Below are 12,280 nucleotides of genomic sequence, written 5' to 3'. Positions count from 1 at the left end.
ACACAGTGCTGAACTGATCATAAATTTATCCTCTTCAAGCTAAATATTCATATTCAACAAGTATCATCCCTAAGGCAAAACAACTACCACAAGATTTAATATCAATATTAGAGTGTTAGAGGGAACAATTCAACTGCTAACTTGGAGGGAAAGCGGGGTCAACAGTGGAGTAGAAAGAGGATGGACAACTTTCAGATATCTGGTGTACAGCATTTCATTTACTCATCTGGACCAGAATGGCTAACTGGCTAACATGAAGGTGGTTTGACAGCAATAATTAGGAAATTTAGAAGCTGCTAAACATAAAAAATGAGAACTCCACAGGGTTTACCAGCCGGATAGTTCATTTACCTCTAAACAAGCAGCATTTAACTTCATCAAAAGTAAAGATGTAGGATTCTTGGGTCAGTAAGAAAGCAGATAAAATCTAGTTTTATACTGTTAGTAACAAGCCACAATGCTTTAACCCAAAAGTTATTTATGAGACAAAGACCTTTGGTGCATCTCAATTACTCACATTGATTAGGGATAAATTCATAATTCTGGAGAGATGGTCTCAACAGACCATCATCAATCAATGCTGAAGCCATTGGCCATATGTCTCAGATTGAAGTCAATCCCTCAGTAGCTGAACTTCCAACTGAAGAAGATATTTTGAATGCCATTAGGCTCCTCTCCTGTCGCAAAGTGCCTGGTGCTGATTCTATTTCAGCTGAGATTTACAAGGCAAGTGGTGCACTGTTCATTTGAAAGCTGACAGAAATTTTCCGGGTTACATGGCAAGAAGAAGTTAACCCCTAGGAGTTCAAGGATAGCTCCATTTTTCTTCTCTGTAAAGATAAAGGAAATAGATTGTCAATCATGGTGAAGGTGAGGGGGGTTATCTCTCTCTTAATCATTGCTAGAAAGATTGTTGTCGAAGTCTTCCTTAATAAGCCACTTCTTCACCTCTGAGAATCAATGTGACTTCAGAAAAGGCCAAGGAATGGTTAATATAGTGTTTGCTGCCTGACTATTCTAGAATAAATGCCAAGAGAAGAATAGAGGTCTGAGCAAGTTACTTTACCCCAATTACATCTTTTTCCCCACAATGAAAAATGCTTTAATGGTGTTATCTATATAGCATTTGATGTCAAAAACCAGAAAAATAGCAAGTACAAAAATGTAGCAAGACATGAACATCAGGAAAAAAAACAAGTTTGTGAGTGAATAAAAAGTTTACATAATTTTCAATATAATTTACAGAGTAATAATTGATGCAGTTTTCTGCCACCTCCTCTTTAGCCTCCTCCTCAACTATGGCATCCTGATACTGCTGATGCTCATTAAGCAAATCATTCATATTGCTTTCTGCTTCAGTGAATTCCATTTCATCCCTGCCCTCTCCAGTATGCAAGTGTAAGAAAGCTTTTCTATGAAACATGGCTGTAAACTTCTCAGAAATGTGCTTAAAAAGCTCTTAGAAGGCAGTATGGTTACTAATAAAATTGGCAAGCATTTTCAGGTCCTGGAAAGGGATGTCCCAAATAGCCATTTTCACATCTGGGGAGATCTATTCAACAAAGTAACTGTTGCTCTTGTTTTGAACACTGAACATTTGCTTGTCTCCCTCCTTCATGGACATATGGCCTCTGAACACAGCTGCCAGCTTAAAGTAGTGCCGTGCCATAGGTCACAAACTGCCATCAAATATCATGCTCTGGCATGGTACTGCTGACTACCATGGCTAGTGGGTGGAGCAAAGCCAGGAATAAAGAAGCACAGATGGAGAAAGGGTACTGTGTTCACTGCTAGCTTATGCAAGTAAGTGTTAAGCTACCCTGGGAAATTTAAGTTGGTGATAATACCACTCACACTTGCTTATACCAGCTGGTTCAGGTCCTATATGGGAGTGGTCAGGACTCTGAAACACATATCATAGAGTGCATCATTATCAATACAAAATGTTTCATCTATGTTTTCTACACAGATAAACAGGTAAACTGATGTTGCACACAATGATAGTATGTACAATATTCATCAATCTGACCGAGTCCTTTGACACTATCAGTTGTGAGGGTTTATAGAAAATTAAGTCCAATTTGATTGTCCAGAGAAGTTCATTATATCAATTTCATGGTGACATGCGAGTTCTGGATAATAAATGATGCTATTTTGTTTTCCTAGTTACTAATAGAGTGAAGCAAGACTGCAGGCTTACTGTCATGCTTTTTAGCATGATGCTTTTAGCAATATTGTCAGATACCTTCAAAGTCAGCTATCACACTGATGGCAAATTATTTAATTTGAAAAGGCTACAAACTGGAGGGCAAGTTGGTGCATGATTTTATTTGTTGTTTGCAAATTATTTTGAAGTTAAGGTACAACAAAGTATGAATTGATTCTCTGCTGCTTATGCTAATTTTGGCCTAGCAATCAATACCAAGAAAACATGGGTTCTCCACTGTTCAGCACCATACCATCCATACAAAGAACCATCAGTTACAACAAATGGAGAAGTTTTGAATTGTGGATGAGTTCATTTACCTTGGCAATATACTTTCCAGGGTTGTACATATAGATGATGAGGTTAAAACACATTTTGCCAGAGCCGAAAGAAAGTGTGAGAGAGAAAAGGTATTAGATTAACTACCACACCAAAGCCATTGTGCTGACCTCATTGTTGCATGCCTGTGAAAGCCGAACAATATACAAGTGTATAATAGGAAACTGAACTGCTTCCATTTGAATTGACTTGGAAAGAGTCTGAAAATCAAAAGATAAAGTATTAGACACTGATATCTTTAATTTCTCAAGTAAACTACCAATGCATGCAGACTCTATTGCAGAGACCTCAACTTTATGGACTGGCCACGTTGTTTGAATACCAAACATATGTTTGCCTAAAAAACTATTTTATGGAAAGTTCCTACAAGATAAATGCTCAAATAGAGGTCAGAAAAAGCAGTACATGGACTCTCTGAAGAATTTTGGAATCAATTGAGTGACATGGAAACACAAGCAAAAGACTGCCCAACAGAAGAAGCTGTGCTACATGAGTGAAGCAGAGATAGCTCTTAGAGATAGCTCCACTCCAAAAGTGAATTCATATGGACTATCTATGCCTGACCTGTGGTAGATCCTTCCAAGTTTGTGTTATTCTTATCAGTCGCAACTGGACACCCTTTACCTTGATTTCAAAATAGTGATTTCATTTTGGTTCTCTTCAAGAAGGAAGGAGAACAACTAAGCAACATCTGAGTTTAGTAAAGAGAAGAGAAGGAGAAGTTGGATTTTGAGTCAAAGATCAGCATTTGGATCACATTTCTGCTTGCTACTTGTGTGACTTTCAGTAAGCTATTTGAGCCTTTTCAGTCCTCATTCTCATATGAGAATAAGGGGAATAGATTGATCAGAAGTTCCCTAAGACCATAAGTAGATATTCAGTCATATCCAACTCTTTGTGACTGTTTGGAGTTTTCTTGGAAAAAAGATTGGGGTGGCTTGCCATTTCCTTCTCCAGCTCATTTTACAAATGAGAAAATTCAGGCAAACAGGTTAAATGACTTGCCTAGAGTCACATAACTAGTAAGTCTGAAGCCAGACTTGAACTTAGAAAGATGAGTCTTTCTGACTTCAGACTAGCAGTCTATCCACTGCACTCCTAACTACCCAAGGACATATCTAAAACTCTAAATCTATGACCCTATAATGCTTCATCACTATTGATGTCAGTGGTCAGAAGAGGGTTTCTTGCTAGAAAGAGACCTTTATTCCATTCCCCGAACAATTTTAAGTTGGAATCAACTCTGTGTGTGTTCTGAAATAAACTGGAAATCTATTCTAGGACAAGCTTAGTTCATCCCCTAATCCCTCTATGATCTTTCTGAGCTTTGGGTACAGAAAGAAGTAAGATTCTGGAGAAGTCAAGCAAAGGGAAAATGACCACACAGGGAACTGATTATATATTCTCAGTTTTATTGTTGCACAAGTTTTTGCTATTTTGATCTAACTCTAGCAGGCAGCCTTTAAAAAGTAGCAAGCATAGCATGGAGTACATGTTAGGAGTTTCTTATCTTTTTGCTCTTCTCAATCATTATGATTTCGGGATCTCTGAGTAGGGTTTGACAGAGCTGGAGTAAGAGCAAGCTGGTAGAGAAGAGGGATATGATGGTGATGAAGGCAGGATGAATGTCAGCTCTTCTAACAGCAGCAGTTATGGGCACAGCAGAGAGGGCCACAAGCTCTCATGGGGAGGATTCCCATGCAACAGCACCCCCCTTCGCAACAGTCAGAGCTACAACAGCCAGAGCTACAGCAGCCAGAGCTACAGCAGCCAGAAGTGCCACCACCAGAGCTGCAGCAGCCAGAAGTACCACCGCCAGAGGTGCCACAGCCAGAACTCTCACAACAGCCTGTGGATCCTTCACGGCTCTGGGGCCCACGAATCCAACGCCTGAAAGGGCTCACCCCAAAGCTCATCGGAGCAACAGGGCAGCAAGTGGTGCCACTGGAACTAGAAGTATAGTAAGAAGATGGCACCATGTACTGAGGTGCCAAGTATCTGACGGAGGGAGCCATATAATAAGTCTGCGTCTGGCAAGGAACACTCTGGACATAGCAAGTCTGCATCTGGCAAGGTACTGGGCATTTGACACTAGTTTGGCATGGAGCTGGGCATTTCACAGAAACAGTCTGACATGGAGGTGGGCATTTCACAGAGACAGTCTGACATGGAGGTGGGCATTTCACAGAGACAGTCTGACACGGAGGTGGGCATTTCACATAGGTAGTCTGGCACGGAGGTGCACATTTTACATATGTAGTCTGACACGGAGGTGGGCACTTCACAGAGACAGTCTGGCACGGAGGTGGGCATTTCACACAAGAACTTTTAGACTGGCCTTTCTGGAAGAAAGAAGAGCCTTTTATGAAGGAAGTTTTAGACTGGGGTAACTCTGGTCCACTCCCACAAGAAACCTGTGCCTCGCATGGAGCGGGGCCTTGGGTAGTTTGGATGGGCCCTGAAGCTGAGCCTTTTACATAAGATGGCATGAACTGTGGCTGTTTCTGCTGGTCACACATTTTTTGATTCTTCAAGTGTTGAATCTGAAAGGAAAAAATAAGATGAAATCGAGACAATAAGGAGACAATTTCCAAATCTTGAGACATCTATTAAACATGGGGGGGGGAGGGGCATTAAACAATTACATTTCAAATCTCCCTATCTGGAAGAATTATAGTATAGGGAGATAAGATTCTAGTTCTGAATCTGCTGCTGGGCATTAGATTAGATAATCTCTAAGATTCTTCTCAATTCTAAATTTCTATTAAGAACATCTAGCTCAACCCCTTTGTTTAATATATGAGAAAACCATGATTCTGAGAAATAAGTCTTAGCACCTCTTCCAAGGATATCCCACTAGAAAATTAAAGGAAAAGAATTTAACTCAGGTCTCCTGACTCCTTTCTTTCCCCTCTATTAGCACTTCTTTCACTATCTCCCTATGCCTTGCCACATACATGTTATCTATACGCTGGAATTACCTTTCATTCTCCTCACCACCATTCATCAACCCCCACCATGTTTGTATGCATATGTACATATATATAATAAATGCCTTATATGTACATTTACATAGTTGTTTGCATATTGCTCCCCCATTAGACTGTAAGCTCCTTGAGGGAAAGGATCTTTATATACCCAAGCTCAACACAGTAAACTGCTTGGTTAATGTTTGTTGATATTCTATTCTATTTTACTCTGTTCTTTTCTTTCTTTTTCTTTTCCTTTCCCTTTCCTTTTCTATTAATGTTTTATCTTATTTTATATCTTCTTTGTCTAATTTGTGGATTATCTTTAGAATATGGTAAATTTCTGAATAATTTCTACCTCCTTGGCCTCCTTTTCTCACCACTTAATCCAGGGTGTGGCCTGGGAAGGCAAACTCATTTTGATAGTAATCTGGGTCAAAGAATTTCCAAACTGAATCTTACCCGATATGAAGAAAAAAAATGTGATACATCAGAAAACCAAATAAAATTTCCTTCTACACCATCCACTGCCTTAAATTATCCAGAGTCTCTACATCCCATGAAATTTACGCTCAATAGTCAACTGCAAATACAAGCAAGACCCAGGATATCCTAAGACAATTTACCAACACAGGATTCTTCCCATCCTTTGTATACTCAACCAGATATTACCTGAACCTTTCTTTTCTGTCACCTGCATCTGGATGTTTCAATAATTATTTAGTCAAGAGTTTTCTGGCACCAAGTTATCAAAATTCTTCATCCCACCCCATCACCCTGCTCTGAAACTCAGGGAGACTTACTTACCCTCTTTGTAGACTGGAGTAAAGCTTGAAGAAGACAGATGTTGTGAGAAGCATAGAACTAGGAGGCCTTTTTATAAGGGGCCCTTAGCTCTGACTCTTGGTATGAGACAATTTATTGGCATCTAATTCTTTCATAAGATAGCTGGGCACCCCATGACCAAGCCTGGAATTCCATTGGCCAGATTCCTCTTCCACAGAGCTGTCCCTTCAGTCACAGGTAGAGCATGTCTCTCTTCAATGCTGAGTCCTCAAGAATATGATAAAGAAAAATAAAAAGATTCTCATTCTATTCTTCACTTACAGATCTCTTCTTCATGCTTATAAGTCCTCATGTATTTCAAAAGAATATTTCCCCAGGAATATTTGAGTCTAGACTACAAGTATTAAACATACAACAATATGCCTTAATGTCTAGATCCAGATTAAGATGCAATTGAGAAACATTAACAAAATTAATAAAAATATAATAAAACATAGCAAACTTTAACATGTGGTTTTCAAAGTCTATATGGGGCCATAGGGATTCTTATGTATGGTTTAGTGACCCCTATTTCTATTCAAGTTTGATACCACTGGTCCAGATCACTCAGTTTTTCAAAGTGTTTAAATGTCTCAAACTTTAGTAAAACCATGATTTGGGTGCTAAGGCTAAATTCTTCTCTTTGAGGGTTTCAAGAGACTATCCTAGACAAGGAATATGTTTCAAAAAATTCACAGTGTGGCTCAGGTCAGAGCTGAGTGCCAGTGATTCTTTGAACTTATTTTGAAAAACAAATGCCTTTAAACAACAGACAGAAAAGAACAAAAAAATGCTGGGGCTAACATAATAAATAAATTAGCCAAAATAAAAACAATAAACCCTACTTTCAAAGAGTTTACATTATCCTGAGGGAGCAGACAAATATAATATAATAAGTAAACAGAAGATAATTTGAGAAAGTCAGGCAGGGTAGTGCTGCTGGTGAAGCTGAGGCTGGTGGATCACTAGAATTTGAGAGTTCTGAGCTACACTCAGGAGGGGGTAAAATCTGTTGGGATGTCTATACAGAATAGTGAGTGAAGGGCCAACTAAACTGCTTAAAGAAGGGCAAACCAATATGGGGTCAGAAAAATGGAGCTGCTTTAAATCTCCTTTGCTGATGAGTATTGGGATAAAGTTCTTCAATGGCTTGGATGAGATGGAGAGAGACAGTCAATAATAACAATTTGAGGAAGGAGAAAAAACTAATAACGGGAAGCATTGGTAGACTTCATAGAAGAAGTAGCACCTAAGATGAGACTTAATGAGAGAATAAAATATAGACAGGTACAGATACAGATTAAACACAAATTCCCCAAACTGATATTTGTCCTCTAAAATTTGATTCCCATATCCCTTTGCTATCTTATTTCATATCCTGCCCCATTTATGCATTCTCCATTCTAGCAAAACTGCTTAACTAGCTATCTCCCATTCACAGTATTCTGTTTTCCAAGACTGTGCCTTTACATAAATGGTCCCCCATTGTCTAGAATCTATCTTATAGAAGCAGCTAGTGGCACAGAGAATAGAGCACTGGATGTGGATTCAATAGGCCTTGAATTCAAATCCAGACTCAGACACTCGCTAGCTTTGTGATTTGGGCAAGTCACTTAACTTCACAGAGTTATTGTAAAGATCAAATGAAATAATATTTATGAAAGTACTTACCATAGTACTTAGCACATGGTTGGACTATGTTAATGCTTATTCTCTTCCTTCACTTTTCTCTTCCCTTAGAGCCTCCTCTGCAAAGCCTGTTCTGATTCTCCAGTTATTTCTCCATCTTGAAATTACATTGTATCCCTCTGTATGTGTTATTCATGTGTAAACTGTATCTCCCAAGAATTTTTGTGTTTGTATTTTCAGTGTCTGTTATAGTGTCTTGAGCAAGGGTTCTCAAACTACAACCTGAGGGCCAGATGCGGCCTGCTGAGGACGTTTATGCTGCCCGCCGGGTTATGGCATATGGGCTGAAGGGAGGAGACAGAGTGTGCAGCCTTCCAACAGTCTGAGGGACAGTGAACTGGCCCCTTATTTAAAAAGTTTGAGGACCACTGGTCTTAGTATGTATGTTTGATTAGTGTTTGTTGAACTGACTTGAACTAAGAAATGATAGGCAGATTCTGCAAATGTTTGGTGACGGGAAAGGGAATGTAAAGTTTGGACAGATTGGAGAAAAAAATCAAACCATGCTGGACTAAAAAATGGATTTCTGTCCTGATAATACTACTAACAATGTATAGTCATTGAAAGTAATTTATCTTTATCAGACCTTTGTTTTCTTATCTGTAAAATGAAAAGATTGGACATGGACGTGGATCTGGAATCAAGAGTCAGAAAACTGTGACCTGAATACCGACTACACTCTCCAGCTACCTATTTGTCCGATCAGCAAACTGTGAATGGTTTTTTAAAAGAAATTTTAATAATGCTTTATTTTTTCCAATTACATATAAAAACAATTTTTAACATTACTTTTTAAAATTTTGAATTTCAAATATTCTCCTTGCCTCCCCTCTCCTTGAGACTGTAAGCAATTTCATTGAGAATAGCTTTTACCTGGGAAAACATTATTATATTCAAAGGTTCTCATAAAGGTCTCATTTCTAAAATATATCAATTTGACTCAAATTTATAAGAATTCAAGCCATTCTCCAATTGATAAATGATCAAAGTATGTGAACAGACAATTTTCAGATGAAGAAACTGAAACCATTTCTAGTCATAAAAACATGTTCTAAATCACTTTTGATCAGAGAAATGCAAATAAAGATATCTCTGAGATACCACTATACTTCTCTCAGATTGGCTAAGATGACAGGAAAAGATAATGATGAATGTTGGAGGAGATGTGGGAAAACTGGGAGTTGTGAACTGATCCAACCATTTTGGAGAGCAATTTAGAATTATGCCCAAAGGGCTATCAAAATGTATATGCCCTTTGACCCAGCAGTGTTTCTACTGGGTTTATATCCCAAAGAGATCTTAAAAGAGGGAGAGGGACCCATATGTGCAAAAATGTTTTCCAGCCCATTTTGTCATGGCTAGAAACTGGAGACTTAATGGATGTCCAATAGTTGGAGAATGGCTAAATAAGTTATGAATGTTATGGAATATTATTATTCTATAGGAAAACATCGTCAGGACGATTTTAGAGGCCTGGAGAGACTTACATAAACTGATGCTGAGTGAAATGAGCAGAACCAGGAGATCATTGTACACGGCTACAACAGGATTATATAATAATCAATTCTTATGGACATGATTTTCAACAATAAGATGATTCAGACAAGTTCCAATGATCTTGTGATAAAAAGAGCCATCTACCCCCCAGAAAGAGGATTATGGGAACTGAGTGTGGATCACGATATAGCATTTTCACTCTTTTTGTTGTTGTATGCTCATATTTTATTTTTTTTCTCATTTTTTCCTTTTTGATTTGATGTTTCTTATGCAACAAGATAATTGTATAAATATGTATGCATATATTGGATTTAACATATATCTTTACCATGTTTAAAATATATTGGATTACTTGCCAGCTAGGGGAGAGAGGGGAGAAATGGGGGGAGGGGACTGAAACACAAGATTTTACAAGGCTTAATGTTGAAAAATTATTTGTGCATATGTTTTGAAAATAAAAAGCTTAATAAAAATAACAAAAAAAGAGAATGGCTTTTACATTTTAAAATATAATAAAACTATTTTAAAATGTAAAAAATGCAGACAGGGCTAGATTTAGTCCTCTACTATAGTTTGCCAGCCTCTGAACTAGTTTATCTCTAAGATCTCTTCTGACTCAAACATTCTGTGATTCTATCTTTCATCTAAAACCTAGAGAAATTACAGAAAATATATTTTCCTCCATCCTCTAGCCACATTTCACTATGTCTCCTATCCAGTGTCTTCTGGAGGAGCCCCATATCAGATCCAAGGCATTTTAACTATCAATAGGACCAATCTGAAAAGGGAGAATCCCCCTCTAAGGCCTAATGTTGCTCATCAGGTTAATTGCAATTTATTGTTGTTAATAAAAGCAGTAGTTGTAATAGCAATAGTCATAATCATCATTTATATTTATATATCATACTTAAGTTTACGTAGGGTTTTCTTGTGACTTCTGCCTTACCACGAAAAATAATAGGGCAAGAACAAGAACTCTAGTTGTGTCATTTCCTGCTTGTCAGAGACTGTTTCGACGTTCTCACTCATTGGCTTGACATCTCCAGAGAATAGTAACAGCATCTATGTAAGATAATGCTCATACCACTCCATTGAGCTGGGTGGGGTACATTCTGCCCATTTTACAAGTTGGAAAAGTAAGATACCAAGAAGTAATATGACTCTTGCAAGAGACTTGGTGAGTCACACATCCTAAATTAGATACAACAGTAGTAAGAATTCCATGTATCCTTATGGATTCAGAGTCATAGAATCAGAGCGTCATAGATTCAAGGAATAATAAAATCATAGATGTAAAATAGTGGAATCATGCAGTCACAGAGTAATAGATTCAAATTCCTAGAGTGATAAACTCCTAGAATCAGAAGGCAGAAAGAGACTTGAATCTTAGAACTTTGGATATCCATTAGAGAACAATTCAAATGTTATCTTTTAAAATATACTTTTATTGATAGCCTCAGCTATTAGGGTTCTCTCCCTCTTGAGGTTATTTTACATTATTTTGGAATTAATTTGTTTGTACTTCCCACAAAAAATTAATTTGTTTGTATTTGTATTCCAACAGTAGAACACAAACTCCTTGAGGGCAACTCAGCAGCCCAGATAGTACTTTGAACAGTATAGGCATTTATTCAGTGTTGAATTAAATTAAATTAAATTAGTCTAACCCCCTGATTTAAGGCAAATTAAATTTTAAATAATCTAAAGTTACCTATTTGCTTTATAAAGATCTTTAGGTCTAAAAGAAATACAAGAAACTCTATCTTAACTCTGGGACATTTTCTTTTCTTTTCTTTTTTTTCATTTGATTAATAAGTTTGTTTTTATGTTTTCTATTTCTTATATCATCACAATTTTTCCAGTTATTCTTCTCCATTCCTGAGTTCAATTCCATGTTTAAAAAAATAGTATTTTTAAGACAAGAAAACAAAATCAGCACAATTGATTGATACATTGAAAAAATCCAAAAACATATGTAACATATAACACCTTTCAATTTCCCACCTCCATAAAGGGATAGGTTGGGAAATATCTCTTCATTCAATGCCATTTGATTTTTATAATTTTGTTGTATTCATTTTTGAATTTTTATTATGTAGTTCTTTTAATTTATATTATTGTAATTATTGTGTATATCTTTCTTGTCTCTGCTCACTTCATTCTGCTTTAGTTCACTTAGATTTTGCCATACTTCCCTGTATTTATCACACACATCATTTCTTAACAACACAGTAAGATTCCATTATATTCATGTAATAGAATTTGTTTAGTCATTCCTTAATCAATGAGAATCTTTTTGTTTTCAATTCTTAATTATAACAGAAAGTACTGAAATAAATATTTTGGAGATAGGGAACTGTCTTATCAATGGCTTCCAAGGGGTATAAGGCCAGCAATGAAATCTCTGGCTCAAAGGTATAAACACTTTAGTCAAGTCATTTGCATAATTCTAAATTGCTTTCCAAAATGATTGTACAGCTCCACCAACAATTTACTAGTGTGCCTGTCATTCCACAACACTTCCAACAAGAGCTATTGCCATTTTTTACATTTTTGGCAATTTGCAAGGTGTGAAGTGAAACCTCAGAGTTGTTTTGATTTGTTTTCTCTTCCTAGTAATGATTTTATTGTAAATTTTTTTCATGTGGTTGTAATTTTCCTTTTGAGAACTGTTTGTTTATATCCTTGAATTACTTATCTATCAGGAAATGATTATTGGTATTATATGTGTGTCCTTATTAATTGTTTGTCAATC

General features: G+C 37.1%; 1 protein-coding gene and 1 pseudogene across 1 annotated transcript; both read right to left on the bottom strand.

Moving 5' to 3' along the window:
• LOC141540825 (tubulin beta chain-like) overlaps nucleotides 1-2,478 on the bottom strand; it is a 31,130-nt pseudogene extending 28,652 nt beyond the window's left edge.
• Nucleotides 2,479-4,097: 1,619 nt separating this feature from the next.
• On the bottom strand, nucleotides 4,098-5,064 carry KPLCE (KPRP N-terminal and LCE C-terminal like protein). The gene is made up of 2 exons (XM_074265502.1): nucleotides 4,953-5,064; nucleotides 4,098-4,883 (listed from the first exon to the last, which is right to left on the bottom strand). Exons 1-2 carry the CDS (start codon nucleotides 5,062-5,064, stop codon nucleotides 4,183-4,185), a joined length of 813 nt encoding a protein of 270 aa, XP_074121603.1. The 3' UTR covers nucleotides 4,098-4,182.
• Nucleotides 5,065-12,280: the final 7,216 nt, after the last annotated feature.

The sequence above is a fragment of the Sminthopsis crassicaudata genome, chromosome 4 (assembly GCF_048593235.1).
Source record: "Sminthopsis crassicaudata isolate SCR6 chromosome 4, ASM4859323v1, whole genome shotgun sequence".
NCBI lineage: Eukaryota > Metazoa > Chordata > Mammalia > Dasyuromorphia > Dasyuridae > Sminthopsis > Sminthopsis crassicaudata.
Note: the sequence above shows the minus strand (reverse complement) of the source record. Positions and strands in the feature narration are given on the sequence as shown.

What these genes read in the sequence shown, in the direction of transcription:
- KPLCE (XM_074265502.1), bottom strand. Translation starts at nt 5,064, where the DNA reads ATGTGTGACCAGCAGAAACAGCCACAGTTCATGCCATCTTATGTAAAA. An exon ending in ATGCGAGGCACAGGTTTCTT is followed by an intron (nt 4,884 to 4,952) that starts GTGGGAGTGGAC and finishes TCTTCCAGAAAG; the next exon opens with GCCAGTCTAAAAGTTCTTGT.